This window comes from Heptranchias perlo, chromosome 1 (genome assembly GCF_035084215.1).
Source record: "Heptranchias perlo isolate sHepPer1 chromosome 1, sHepPer1.hap1, whole genome shotgun sequence".
In the NCBI taxonomy this organism is placed as follows: domain Eukaryota; kingdom Metazoa; phylum Chordata; class Chondrichthyes; order Hexanchiformes; family Hexanchidae; genus Heptranchias; species Heptranchias perlo.
The window spans coordinates 68,138,218-68,152,716 of record NC_090325.1 but is presented as its reverse complement, the minus strand read 5'-3'; the positions used below and the strand labels follow the sequence as shown (position 1 = coordinate 68,152,716).

The following is a 14,499-nucleotide window of genomic DNA, read 5'->3' as shown; positions in this document are numbered from 1 at the left end:
ACATGTTCACTTTATTCAACACCTGTAATCTATTTTGATAAAATATAAAATATAATCTTTAATTTATTCATATTTTGCAGCCATGGAGATGACCTAATAGTGACCCCCTTTGCACAGGTAAGTTGCATTACCTTTCACATGGGTTCAAGTTAGTGAGCTGAGTCACTTTATATGGCTGTCTTTGGGAGCTAAAGAAAAAGCACCTAGTGAGTGGGACAGTGAACAGTGTTTCTCATTTGAGACTTCAGTTTATCATAGGAAGGTTTACTACATGACAGAATGTTTATTTAGGAAGCTAAAGAATCAAACTTTTGATTCTTGTACCTGTTTTTGTGACTTACAATATGTGAGTTTGCTACTCCATGTGTGTTTATGTCAAACATAAACTACTATGTAGGCGAAGGTAGCTGCAGATTTTAATACACTTTCTGATGTGGATTGACAGTCTAAAGTGGGGCTAATGCAGTGAGGAGACCGGAAAAGAATGTGAGGTCATTGAGTACACGTAGTACTCAGTGAGACATGTATTGTTCATTTTGTGATGAAGCGCAAGTTGGACAGAAGACAGTGAGAAAATCAATGGGTGCATTGGACACCAAGGTCTTGATCAACTAGTATCAGTTGTTCTTTTCCAGTTGATCTCTAGCTGTGTCGCACAAAATTTCCAAACACTTACCAGAGCCAAAGAGAGAAATCTTCCTTGCTTGCACAGACACCAGATGGCACTATACTACCTACTCTGAACCACAATCAATAAATAAATTGTTGGAGAAATTGCAGCTGGCTAATCAGGCTAAAGACATTCCTCATGTCATCTTTTGTAGTTGTTAATAGTTTAATGTGTCATCTGTCTAGAGTTCAGTGGATACTTAAACCAGAATTAGATAAATTCAAAATTGGGTTTAGACTGAACAGGTTTGACGAACTGCATTGCTGCACTGTATTTATTTAGCATATCATGTTCATGGACCACTTCTGTTGAGGTTTAAAAAGTGTGCCTCATATTCTTAGTTTGTTCCCTTCTGTAAGTGCTGAAGTTAATTAATAGAAAAGAATCATGACCATTTGGGGAATCTCCTGAAGGCAGCCCGGATATTATAATGTAAAGTGTGGTTGTAAAGTTATAAAGTATATGTGCTGCCTTCCTTTCCTTGGTACCTACATTCACATTTGTGTCTCTGTAGGTGCTAGCAAGCCTGCGCACCGTAAGGAACAATTTTGCTACACTAACCAACTTGCAAGATCGAGCATCCAGCAGCAAGTAAGAGCCCTTTGTTTCTCTAACAGTTACAGTGGTGTGGCATAAGTATGTGCCATCTTTCAGATCTGATATCCTAGAATGTTATGGTACAGAAATAGGTCATTTGGCCCATCAAGTCTTTGCCGGTGTTTTTCTCCAAGAGCTATCTAACCTAATATCACTTGCCCGCCTGCTTTCCATACCCTGTAATATTTCTCTTTTCAAGCAACTGTATAATTCCCTTTTAGAAGGACTCATGCTCTCTGCTTCAAAAACAGTTTGTGGCAAAGAATTCCATGTACTGACCATTTCTCTATGTCAAGAAATGTTTTCTAACCTTTTTAATTTTTTTTGCGATTATCTTAACTTGTTGTCCTCTTGTTACTGTCACACCAAATAGTGGAATTTATCTTATCGTGGACCTTCTTAATCTTTGTCGGGTCACCTCTAACCTTCTCAAGTCTCTCTTTGTAACTGTAACCCCTCCCTAGTAACATCCTTTTCAATCTACACTGTACCTTTTTCATTTCTTTTATATCCTTCCTATGATGGGGTGTGCAAAACTGAGAACAACACTGCAACTGTGGCCTAACTAAGGTGTCGTACAAGTTCAACATTATCTATTTGCTTTTGTGTTCTATGGCTTAAGATACTAAACTAGAAATTATTCAATTCTCCATTTCTATGGCTTTATCCACTTTTGTGTTGCCACCTTTAATGATCTGTGTATCTAGACATGCACGACCCCTTTGCTCTTCTATTCTACTTAAAATCTTACCATTTAAGATATATTTCCTTTCCCTATTCTTACTTCCAAAATGTATTACTTTGCACTTTCCCAAATTAAACTATTCTATCACCAATCCACCCAACCTGCTAGCTTATCTTTGTTCTCCTGCAATCTTTGATAATTTTGGTCATAATTTACCGTATCCTCCAATTTGGTATCATTAGCAACTTTCAGTATAGTTCCTTCAGTTCCTAAGTTCAGGTCATTCACGTATATAGTAAATAAGTGCAGCCCCAACACAGACACTGTGGAACATCGCTCACCACACCTTTCCATTCTGAGGAGCTTCCTTTTGCCCCTACTTCTTGCTTTCTGCCCTCCAGCCACCCCTCTAACCATATTCCCCTTAATTCCACGTGCCATTATCTTTTCCATAAAATTAATTTGTGGTACCATATCAAATTCTTTTTGAAAATCCATATAAATCACATCTACTGCATTTCCTTATTCAATCCTCTATTATTCCTTCAAAGAATCCTTGTAAGATTGATCAAACTCCACCTGCTTTTTAGAAGTCGGTGTCGACTGGCCCTTGTTAACTCATGTTTCTCCAAATGCCTAGTAATTTCATCCTGCATTTTAGACTCTAATAGTTTATTAACAACTGAATTAAGACTAATTGGCTTATAATTTTCTGGTTTAACCCTGTCTCCTCTTTTAAAGAGTTAGTCACATTTGCTACAATCCAGTCCTCTGGCACAATTTTACTTACCACAGAATTTTAAAAATTACAGTCAGAACCGTCGCAATTTCTTCCCTAGCTTCCTCAGATGTAAACCGTCAGGCCTCTATGATTTGACTATGTTAAGTTTGAGCATTTTCTCGAGTGCCATCTATCTTTGAATAACAATCTCCTCACTGACTGTTCTACACCCACCCCTGGTGGTTTTACAATTTCTGTATCTACCTCCTCTTCTACACTGAGGCAAAATAGTTATTTAGTATTCCTGTTATTACCTCGCTCTGCACTACCAGCTTGCCTCCTTTATCTTCTATTAGCCTTACGCCTACCTTGACTATCTTTTTATTAATACTGTACTGTGCCTATAGAAAGCCTTTGTTTGCCTTTTTTTGTTGCTAATTTTCTCTCAAATTTCTTCTTAGTCCTTCTAATCTCCCTTTTTGTAGCTTTCCTATGTTCTCTATGTTCGTCCTGGCTTCCTTTTTTATTATCTGCCCTACTACACAAAATGTATTTTTTTTAGTTTCAGATTTGATTTAATCTCCCTATTTGTCACAAACTTTCAACACATTCCCTTTTTCCAAACTGGAATATATTGGATTCGATATTCTTTCCATCCCGTTTAAACATTTAGCATTCTCAATCAAAAGTTCCACTCGTTAAATTTTTCTTCTGTGTGATCTAGGCAAGGCACCTCTTTATCTCAGTACAGTTTGCTGCTTTCAGTCATGTAATCTTATCTTGACTTTTATTTTTCCTTTTCTATTCTTGCATTGAACCTAGTTATAGTGTAGTCATTAGGAGTCATTTTGACTTTGTTCGATAGTGTAAAATGGGTGATTGCGAATTGACAGCCCGTTTTACATGTCGCCTGATTTTTATCTCCATTGACTTCAAAGAAAATATAAATCGGGAGAGATGTAAAATGGGCTGCCGACTCGAAATCGTTTGTTTTACCCTATAGCACAGTCAAAGTTGCCCCCATTGTTCCCAAATGTTCCCCTACTTTTAAGTCACCTACTTGCTCTGCCCTATTATCCTGAATGTAGTGTCAAGTACTATTCTTAATTCCTTAATGGAGTAGCAACATATGGATTGAGAAAACAGTTCTGAACTCACTGTGAAAAAATCTTCCCTTTATTACCACAAATATTTTCTCTATCTCAGTCTATTTTTGGATAATTGTAAACAATTTTACAACACCAAGTTATAGTCCAGCAATTTTATTTTAAATTCACAAGCTTTCGGAGATTTTCTCCTTCCTCAGGCAAATGTTTTTTTGTGGTGAGTTTAGTTCATATCTACTGCGCAAATACAGGAACACTTCACGCCGTTCAATGCATTTCAACAGTGAGTCAGACAGCGAGATCCCATTTTCGTAAAAGCTAACAGCGGAGTGGCGCATCTCGGACAGCAACTTTTGGATTTCTGTGTTTAACCGCGCATCTGCCCTCACCTGAAGTTGCTGTGCGATTTGTGCATAAATAATAGTGAGCACCGTTAGCCTCACCATTATTTTGACAGCAAATTCTGGATTTTTATATTTTTGGATAATTAAGATCTCCCACAGTTTTACCTGTATTGTTATACATGCATCTCTATTTTTGATTTGTTGAGATATCTTTAAGACTTAAAAATATAACATAAATTTGAATGTAGAAAACACTATTTAGTAACATCTGTCAGTGTTGTGATTGTTACTATGTAGATGCTATCATCCAGAACACTTCATGCAACACTGCGACCTCTGCTGGTAAAATACTGGAATGACAATTTGAGTTCTTGGAGACAATAGATAGTGTCGCCCTTGTATTACAACTATTGGTCCAGAATTTGCTGTCAAAATAATGGTGAGGCTAACGGTGCTCACTATTATTTATGCACAAATCGCACAGCAACTTCAGGTGAGGGCAGATGCGCGGTTAAACACAGAAATCCAAAAGTTGCTGTCCGAGATGCGCCACTCCGCTGTTAGCTTTTACGAAAATGGGATCTCGCTGTCTGACTCACTGTTGAAATGCATTGAACGGCGTGAAGTGTTCCTGTATTTGCGCAGTAGATATGAACTAAACTCACCACAAAAAGTTACATCAAGTCATTTCAAGTATAAGTTTAACAACGATAAGTGTTAATTACTGCCAGTCAACCTCTCTGGCACTGAAAATTAACTATTACAAGTGTGGAGCCTCATTCCTTCAGGTTTTAATTATTGTTGGAGATTTTTTTTTTAATTAATTTTTTTTTAAAACTTTGTCTTTGTCTCTTTTATCTCTCTCTCTTAACCCAATCTTTCTTTCTATCTCCTTATTTCTCTTTCTGCACCTGATTTGACATTGAATTCACCATTCTAACTTACACTTCCTTCACAGTCCTTCAATCTGATTGGTTAAGGAGATACACAGTTGCTTGCCCTGTTCACTCAGATCCCAGATGCCCTGTAGAGGGTGCCGCGCCATTTCCATCTTGCACTTCCAGCAACTTGCGGCGCAAAATATCAAGGCGATTAAGCGGGCAAGTCTAACTAACGGCAGGCGTTGTTCGTTGACTGGTTACAGCAAATTCTGGGCCGTTATGTTCTACTGAAGTAAACCTGTGTCGTCTACCATTAGCCTGTTAGCTTTCTCCAGTGCCATCTTTAAGTACCTTCAATAGGGACATCGGGTCATTTTATATAATAATTTTAACACAGCTAGAGGACGTTCAGTTCCAAAAAGGTGCAAACACTTTAATAAAAATCTTCAAATTGGGTAATGTGCTTTCATTGGCCTGTCAGCTTCCAGCAGTACACAGCAAAGATAATGAACACAATAAGTGTTTTGTTCCCATTGCTAGTGATTTTTATTCCTTCAAAAATATAGCATTTATTGTTAGTGTAACTATTTACATAGTAATGATTGGTTAATCAAAAACTCATATTGAATAACTTTTTTTTCAAGTAAAGTTTAGCTATCTTTAGATATATCAATTGGTGGCATCTGCTAAAGGGAGACCCTTTAGGCGCAACTTTCTTTATATTTGTGCACAAGAGGATCAAAAGCAAGATTTCCCAGAAGTTTGTCTGGAGCCTCTGAACCTGCGAACGAAGGAAAGATGTTGCTTGAATTCTAACTTTCTGTTTTTATTTTAATAATTCAGGCGCTCACCAATGTGTAACCAGCCAACCATAAATAAGCCAAACTTTACAGGTGAGTGATTCCTTTTTTCTGCATAACAACTTCTTCAATGCGAATTATACCAAATGACATGTTTTGTACAGCTTGCTAATGAAATAATCGTCTGCGCTACAGTCTGATAGGATGTAGGCCCACACTTGAAATTCTCCATCTGTTACCTGTCTATCAGCCAGGAAATCAAAGACACTCATCCCAGGTAACTTTTTCATGTCCCGTGGTGGCTGATTAAAGTGGCATCGCTAGAGGCCACATAACAGGATGCCTGCTTGTATTCTGAGGAAAGTAGGCGACTTAAAAAGTAGAGGAACATTCTCTTTGTGTCTGATTATCGAGCCTTATTGCCAGAAACTTGAGAACCGGTCATCTGAACCCACTCAGTTGTGGAATGGCGCTTGCCACAGGGAGACCTGAAGTTGAGAAGGAAAATAAGAACCAGGAAGTGGAATTTTCACCCTGATGACACTACAGAATGGATTATTTTTTCTTTATTGCAAATGCAATGTAGAACCAAAGAGATTTACAGCGCAGAAAAAGGCCATTTGGCCAATTGCATCTGTGTTAGCTCTTTGCTAGAAGTATCCAAAACTAATCCCACTGCCCTACTCTCTTCCCATGGTCCTTTTAAAGTTACAAAATTGATATTTTATATTCATGTGAACTTTTTGTGAAAGTGCAGCATTGTAGTAGTTGGTCAAACCAAACATTTTATATATAACCTGAGATGGGGCTATAGAACAAGGAGAGATAGTTTTCATTTGTCAGAAATAAATGGTTTCTGATACTGGAAGAAAATGCAGTTAATTTGATTTCTAAAGGCATCTCGTCAATTGGCAATTGAGTTTATTGAATGGAAGAGAAACTTTGATAGCTGAGATGAGACTTTTCTTGTGTAGAACTCTGGTTTGTAAGGATAAATTTGAAAATGACAAACGGTTATGTGCAGCTCGTTGAGAGTGCTTTTGGTTTATTTGTATCTGTTGTGTGTAAAGGTGACACTGCCTCTGGTGTGCAGTTGTATTTTGTGGTGTTCTGGAATTCAGAACCCACAGTGCAGTTTAGAGGCGAGACATCCACAGAATATATGGTAAGAAAAAGCCTTGTTAATGTACTGAAGGTGATCATTAAAAAATATACTTAACAAAAAGAGTTGGAAATCATGCAACAAAGCAATCTGCACTTGGTTATTCTTAACTGTATTACATTCATTTTCTGTGTGTGTTGTAATGAGCTTAGAGCTGTTATGGGGAAAGTTTTAATTTGCAATTTATCTAACCTGTATGTGAAAACACATCTTAATAACACAATTAAATATCTGTACAAATAATGTTTGTGATGGGCGAGTTCTTGTTCTTTCTAAATTTGATGCAACATTTTGCATAATTTGTGAATTTGAATTTTTATTTGTGTTTAAATTAAAATAATCTATGTAATAAAATCGACACTCAGAATTTTCTTGACATTTTTCCTTTTAAAACTATGTAAAAGACTGCATGCTTCTTAAAATTGTGAACTTTCGGTAATTGTCTATTGCTGTCTCCAGTCATTGAAAGGGAAAAATGTAAGTTTAGTGGGAGTACTTTTTAATTCGAAGTTCTCCTCTGTTGTGTTGGAACTTCTGAGCTGAGATGATTTTCTGTTGTTAGCTACAGATTTTACTATTTGTTCTTAAGTGTCTTTGGACTTCTTGATTACATCCCACGGTATTTTCTTAGTCTGGACCAACTTGTGAATTAATAACTGGATAAAATGGCCTTTTCTTAGTCTTACCTTTTTAAGAAGACATCCATTTACTTCCCCCTTTTTCTCCTCTTGACTCTGATTTTTGACCATGCACTGCCCATGTTACAAAGGGCAGGGTGGCAAGGCTGCTTACCGGTCATTGGCAGTGCCAATAGTGACTGACTGACTGGCCAGCTGCAAGAAAGGATGTAAGACCAGTCTAAGGAAAACTTCGGTCCAGTTTTCCCTCCTCTCTGTAGCAGGGTGGCAAATATCAAATCTCAGTGGAGTGAGGGATTGAGTCTGTCGCTGATCACTTCATGAATTTTCCACGCATTGGTGGTGAACAGAAAAACAACGTTTCATAGAAAAAGCAAATAGAAGAAAGACAATGTCAACTGAAGGGGAGAGAGAATATGTGAAAAATATTGGGATAATTTTTTTCAAAATTGCAACCAATTTGAGTTAATATATGATTTGGAGGGGGGGGGAGAAAATTTCAACAGCATTCTCCCAATCTCCTGCTGTAACTTCGGTAGAAGATCAACACAAACCTTGTAGAAATGTCATAAAAGGGCATGCTTATGCTATTTCTCCGGGAGTTCCATTAATTTCCTGTTGGAAAACCTCCGTGGAAATTCTAGGCGATGGTGTCCATCTAATTGGTATTTTGCTGTGTATGATTTCTGGTCCAATGTGACTTTATATAATTTATTTGTTTACGGTCTAAGTACATGTACCTAATTATATTGAAGTGCATTTAATGAATGTGTCAAACAATGGTAGATTTAGACTATATATACCTATATACATATATACACTTTTGGCATTTCACACAAAGCATCAAGACCAATATCCAGGTCAAGCAGGGTTAGAGGCTAGGATGATAATTGAAATGGACCAAGAAAGGGAAGGGGGGAAGGAAGCGAATGGGACGATGGAGGGCAGTGGAAGGAGGGGAGGGCGATAAGGTGGGAAAAGGGATAGGGAGAAGGGGAGGAAGAGAGGGAGGCGAGAGGGGGAAACGATGGAGGTGAAGAGGGGAGAGGCTAGAGGGAAAAATATGTAGGAAGAGGGGGGAGGGTGAGGATGGAGGCAGTGTGGGGAGATAGGGAGGGGAGAGAGGAAGAGCAAGAGGAGGGACAGGGAACGAGGATAGAGAAGAAGGGGAGAAGTAGGAGAGGAATAAGGGGAGAAAGAGGGTGGGAAAAGACTAGAAGAGGGGAGGGGGGTGGAGGAAAGAGTGAGAAGGGAAAGGAGGGGGGGAGAGATAGTCATAGGAGAGGCGAAGACAAAGAGGAGGGGAGCGGGGAGCGAAGGAGGTGGAGAGGGGATGGGGCGAGGCATTGATGGGAAGAGCGAGAGGATAGAGAACAGCAGAAGAGGGAAAGCAGAAGGGAGGGGAGAGAAGGGGAGGAGAGGAGAGCAGGACAATAGGGTGGGAGGGGAGAGAGAGGAGGGTAGATGGTGGCAGAAGGGAGGGGAGTGAGCAGAGAGAGGCTGTCTGAATCAGCAGGGCTTCTGTAGTATTGTGGAGCTCTGAAATAAATAATTCCTGTTGAGCATTTTATAAATAGTTACTAGAGTTAATTTACACTAAAAAGCACACACAAATATTAAAAGGGACAGCTTCTGAAACGGGAGAAATTCAGGAACTAATTTCTTCAGAGGTCAATCACTCATGGCATTGCACATGGGGAGTTAGGACCAAGTGTAGTCTCAGGGTTAGTGGGCAGGGAATAATTGGACCAGGATGTGCAGACGTAATTCAATCCCCATTTTAAAGCCATACATTCTGTTCTTATTTTGATGTAATATTTGATTTTATAACGTTATTATTTTTGTAGTTAAATACTAAAACTTACAGAAATGTGGAAAGCAGAGAAGTAGAGTTGGAGTATAGGAGTTTCTCTGCAGTGTCAACTACAGTGCCACCACTGGCAGAAGGATGTAAGTGCAGTGTGACAAGTTTACATAGGCAGTTTCCATTTCAAATGTGGAAATTGGAATTTATAATGAAAAAACTTGATAGGAAATGCATACAGACATAAGATTTTTAATATATTATTATAGACAGATACAGATCTTTTGTATTTTTACTGACTCCTTTAATGTAGTATTTTATAATGCAAATTAATCAAAAAATAACTATTTATGCAACACTTGACACAGTATTTGTTACTTTTTCAAAATAACGGTATTTCAGACTTTAGCTGTGTTTTGATTTTGACAGCTCTAAGAAAAAGATATCAGGGAAAGATTCTGATAAGGTCTGATCAGAAACTGTGAGTCCTGCAGCTGTCAACAGCACCATTTAGCTCAGCAGTTTTCAAAAAAACTGCTGTAAGTGCTCTTAACTTCTGTGTAGTCTTAGTTTATAATTACCTCATCTGAGCCTTATTTAAGTAAATTCCCTTAATATATCATAATTTGGTACAGTTGCTAACTGCAGTGTCATTAATTTTCACAGTTTAACCAGTAGGTGTCCACAGCTAGCCAACATTGAAACGAGGCCCAAGACCCAATATCAGGTGGGCCCCAAGCCTAGCCGTTCAGGTACGGGGATCATTCCAGGCAGGCCGGCACAATCGAATTTCTAGGTCTATGATTAGAACCTCAAAGTTGAGGGTAATTTAGGACCAAAGGATGTCCATAATGCTGAAATAGCTATAACTGTGAAAACTCTCCATTAGAAGTTGGAGGTTAGTTTTGGGTAAAACATTGTTATAAATTGGAGGTAAGGGGGCAGCTTCTCAACTACTTTGGATGTAGATCTTCCAAACCCTCTGTGCTATTTGATTCTTCATTCCAATTTATAATTAATAGTCTATTAGAGCATCTGATTTGTCAGTAAATGAATTGAAGTGCTCTGCAAAAACTGTTCATCATTAATGTTTTCTACCACAGTACAACTCTTCACTCTAGAAAACCTTTCCATTTCTCTATTGAATACTTTTTCAACAATGTATTCTTTAGATTGAACATCATCAATTGAACCAAAGGGGCGGGGCCTGATGTCTCAAGTCTCCGCCTCATTTTCTCCTGCTTTGCGTTCAGGAACTGGGAATTCCTCAGACGCACAGCAGAGGAAAATCAACCCTCAAAACTCTAAGGTTCTACTATACTGCAAGAGAATACTTAAATTGCTAGAAAGAGCTCAGCAGTTCAAAAGCAAATGTTTTTAATTTGCTAGATAGTTAAGGAAGTTATGCTAAACCTTTATAAATCACTGGTTAGGCTTCAGTAAGAGTGTTATGTCCAATACTGGGTGCCACACTTTAGGAAGAATGTCAAGGCCTTGGAGAGGGTGCAGGGGAGATTTAGCATAATGGTACCAGGGATGAGGGATTTCAGTTATGTCGAGAGACTAGTGAAGATGAGATTGTTCTCCATAGAACAGAGAAAGTTAAGGGGAGATTTAATAGAGGTGTTAAAAAATTATGAAAGGTTTTGAAAGAGTAAATAAGGAGAAACTGTTTCCACTATTGGGAGGGTTGGTAACCAGAGGACACAGATTTAAGATAATTGGCAAAAGAACCAGAGGGGAGATAAGGAAAGTTTCTTTTACACAGCGAGTTATTATGGTCTGGAATGAACTACCTGAAAGGGTGGTAGAAGCAGATTCAATAATAACTTTCAAAAGGGAATTGAATATTTACTTGAAAAGGAAAAATTTGCAGGGCAATGGGGAAAGAGCGAGGGAGTGGGACTAATTTGTTAGCTCTTTCAAAGAGCTGGCCTAGGCACGATGTGCTGTAAGATTCTATGATTCTAGTGTTGGCTTATACTTGCTTTTGACCCATTTACTAACGACAATAAAGAACATTTAGCTCTATCTATACTGAATTAAAGAGCACAGAGGATATTCAGTACTCAAAGAGTTAGCTTAATTCAATAGCGAAGAAAACTTGTAGTTAACAGAGTCACAGTTAAACTATGGAGATTCTGTTCTGTATTCTCTACAAGGTTGTGCACTTTAATCTAATAAAGTAATTAAAATGCTGACGGCAGTGATGAGGAAATATTGTTGCTTCTCTGCAGAGATCTCTTGCACTTCCCTTTGTAACATCCTGCTGAAACCAGTGACAGGTGTGTGGAGGCACTGGGTTGAAGATCACATGGCTAATAACTGATTGATTGATAACACAAGCTGGAAAGAGGCCATGAATGCAGTTGCTGACGTCAGGATGGTCACGATCAGCAATACTGTTCTGTTCATTTGTAAACAATATCTGTCATTTTTATCAAGTTTGCCTAGCTATCGCTTCTCCCTTAACACAGAATCAAAGGCAATATGAGAAGTGTTTTTTTCTGCTTTTTTGATTATTATCACCCTATGATTGAGCGAATGTCAGATGATTAGGAGCTTGCCACAAACGTAACACATTCAAGGGATATGGATGACACTATAGGATAAATTTTGCAAGATAAAAATCAAGGCATGCAATCAACAACAACAACTTGCATTTATATAGCACTTTCAAACATAGAAAATCTTCCAAAGGCGCTTCGCAGAAGCGTAATCGGACAAAGATCGACACCGATCAAAGAAGGAGATATTAACAGGTATGACTAAAAAGCTTGACCAAAGGGTTTGGGTTTAAGGAAGTTCTTTAAAGGAGGAGAGAGAGGGGGCGAGGTTTAGGGAGGCAATTCCAGAGTTTAGGGCTGAGATGGAAGAAGGCACAGTTACCAATGGTGGGCCAGAACTGGATGAATGCAGAGCTCTCAGAGGGTTGTAGGGATGGAGGAGGTTACAGAGGTAGGGACGGGGCAAGGCCATGAAGGGATTTGAACATGAGGATGAGAATTTTAAATTGGATGTGTTGGGGGACAAGGAGTCAATGTAGGTCAGGGAACACAGGGGTGATTTGTGAGCAAGACTTGGTGCAGGTTAGGATACAGGCAGCAAAGTTTTGGATGAGCTGAAGTTTATGGAGGGTGAAAAATGGGCCTGGGAGATAGTCTTGTGGAGGCAGAGGACATGGCTGAGGTACTAAATGAATACTTTGCATCCGCCTTCACTAGAGAAGTAGCAATAAAGGAGGAGGCAGTAGCGATATTGGATAGGATAAAAATAGATAAAGAGGAGGTACTTAAAAGATTGGCAGTATTGACAAGTAGAAAAGTCACCTGGTCCAGATCGGATGCATCCTAGGTTACTGAGGGGAATAAGGGTGGAATTTGCAGAGGCTCTGGCCCCAATCTTCCAATCTTCCTTAGATATGGGGATAGTGCCGGAGGACTGGAGGATTGCAGATGTTACAGCCCTGTTCAAAAAGGGGAGAGGGATTAACTCGGCAATTGCAGGCCAATTCACCAACGTCGGTGGTGGGGAATCTTTTAGAGACACTAATCTGGGAAAAATGAATTGGCACTTGGAAAAGTATGGGCTAATAAATGAAAGTCAGCACGGATTTGTTAAAGTAAGATCATGTTTGACTAACTTAATTGAGTTTTTCGTTGTAGTAACGGAGAGGGTTCATGAGAGTAGTTCGGTTGGTGTTGTGTGTATGGACTTTCAAAAGGCATTTGATAAAGCAGCACATATTAGACTTATTAGCAAAATGAAAGCCCATGGGATTAAAGGGACAGTAGCAGCGTGGATACAAAATTGGCTACGGGACAGAAAGCAGAGAGTAGTGGTGAACAGTTGTTTTTCAGTTTGGAGGGAAGTATGCAGTGGTGTCCCCCAGGTATTAGGACCACTGCCCTTTTTGAAATATATTAATGACCTGGACTTGGGTACACAGGGCATAATTTCAAAGTTTGCAGATGACACGAAACTCGGAAATGTAGTAAACAATATGGAGGATAGTAACAGACTTCAAGAGGACATAGACAGACTGGTGAAATGGACAGACACATGGCAGATGAAATTTAACACAGAGACGTGTGAAGTGATACATTTTGGGAGGAAGAATGAGGAGAGGCAATATAAACCAGATGGTACAAATGAAATACTTGAAGGTACCTAATATTTTGTGTATTGGAATAATAAAACAAATTTAATTTTACCTGTTCGGGTTCCCCATTGCTTCCGAATCACATCAGGTGAAAGCAGGCGGGAAGGGCTGGATCCATGAGGTGAGCGCCATTATGGCACTACTTGTGGGTCCGGAGGAGCAGGAGTATTCATCCAGGGCCAATAAGCTCACCTGACCGACAGGACACCTGCAATCGGCTGGGACCCCCCCCCCCCCTCCTCCATGGTGGATCTCCCTCCGACTCTTCCCCCAATCTCCAACGACCTCTGATCTCCTTCTCGGCCCCTGATCTCTTCCTCGGCCCCCCGATATTCTTCCCAGCCCCACCGATCATCTCAACGGCCCACGATCCCTCCCTCCGATCTCAGGCTGCAGCATGCTGCTGCAGGCCTTCCTTCCCTACAGTCAACCAGCCTGTCAATCAGGCAGGCTGCCAGTCACGAAACCCAGAAGTGCAATTGATTGGCCTCATTAAGGTGACCCACTCACTTATCTTCCAGGTTTTGCACCGGAATTCCACCCCCTGCTCCCTTCCCAGCTCGCAGTTAAAATTTACCCCATAAAGTACAAAAGCAAGGAGGTTATGCTAAACCTTTATAAAACACTGGTTAGGCTGCTAGAGTATTGTGTTCAATTCTGGGCACCACACTTTAGGAAAGACATCAAGGCCTTAGAGACGGTGCAGAAAAGATTTACTAGAATGGACCAGGGATGAGGGACTTCAGTTATGTGGAGAGACTGGAGAAGCTGGGGTTCTTCGCCTTAGAACAAAGAATGTTAAGGGGAGATTTGATGGAGGTGTTCAAAATCATGAACGGTTTTGATGGAGTAACTAAGGAGAAACTGTTTGCAGTGGCAGAAGGGTTGGTAACCAGAGGACACAGATTTAAAGTGATTGGCAAAAGAGC

The 14,499-nt window shown here is 39.7% G+C and overlaps 1 protein-coding gene across 3 annotated transcripts in view; it reads left to right on the top strand.

The window, feature by feature from the left end:
• The window catches only part of pde4d (phosphodiesterase 4D, cAMP-specific), a 642,699-nt gene that overhangs the window by 505,895 nt on the left and 122,305 nt on the right, over positions 1–14,499 (top strand). For all 3 annotated transcript variants that reach the window (XM_067986363.1, XM_067986372.1, XM_067986358.1), the window contains 3 exons: positions 81–117; positions 1,185–1,261; positions 5,848–5,897. In XM_067986363.1, the coding sequence (XP_067842464.1) occupies positions 81–117; positions 1,185–1,261; positions 5,848–5,897 (164 nt within the window). The remainder of the gene's footprint in view (positions 1–80; positions 118–1,184; positions 1,262–5,847; positions 5,898–14,499) is intronic.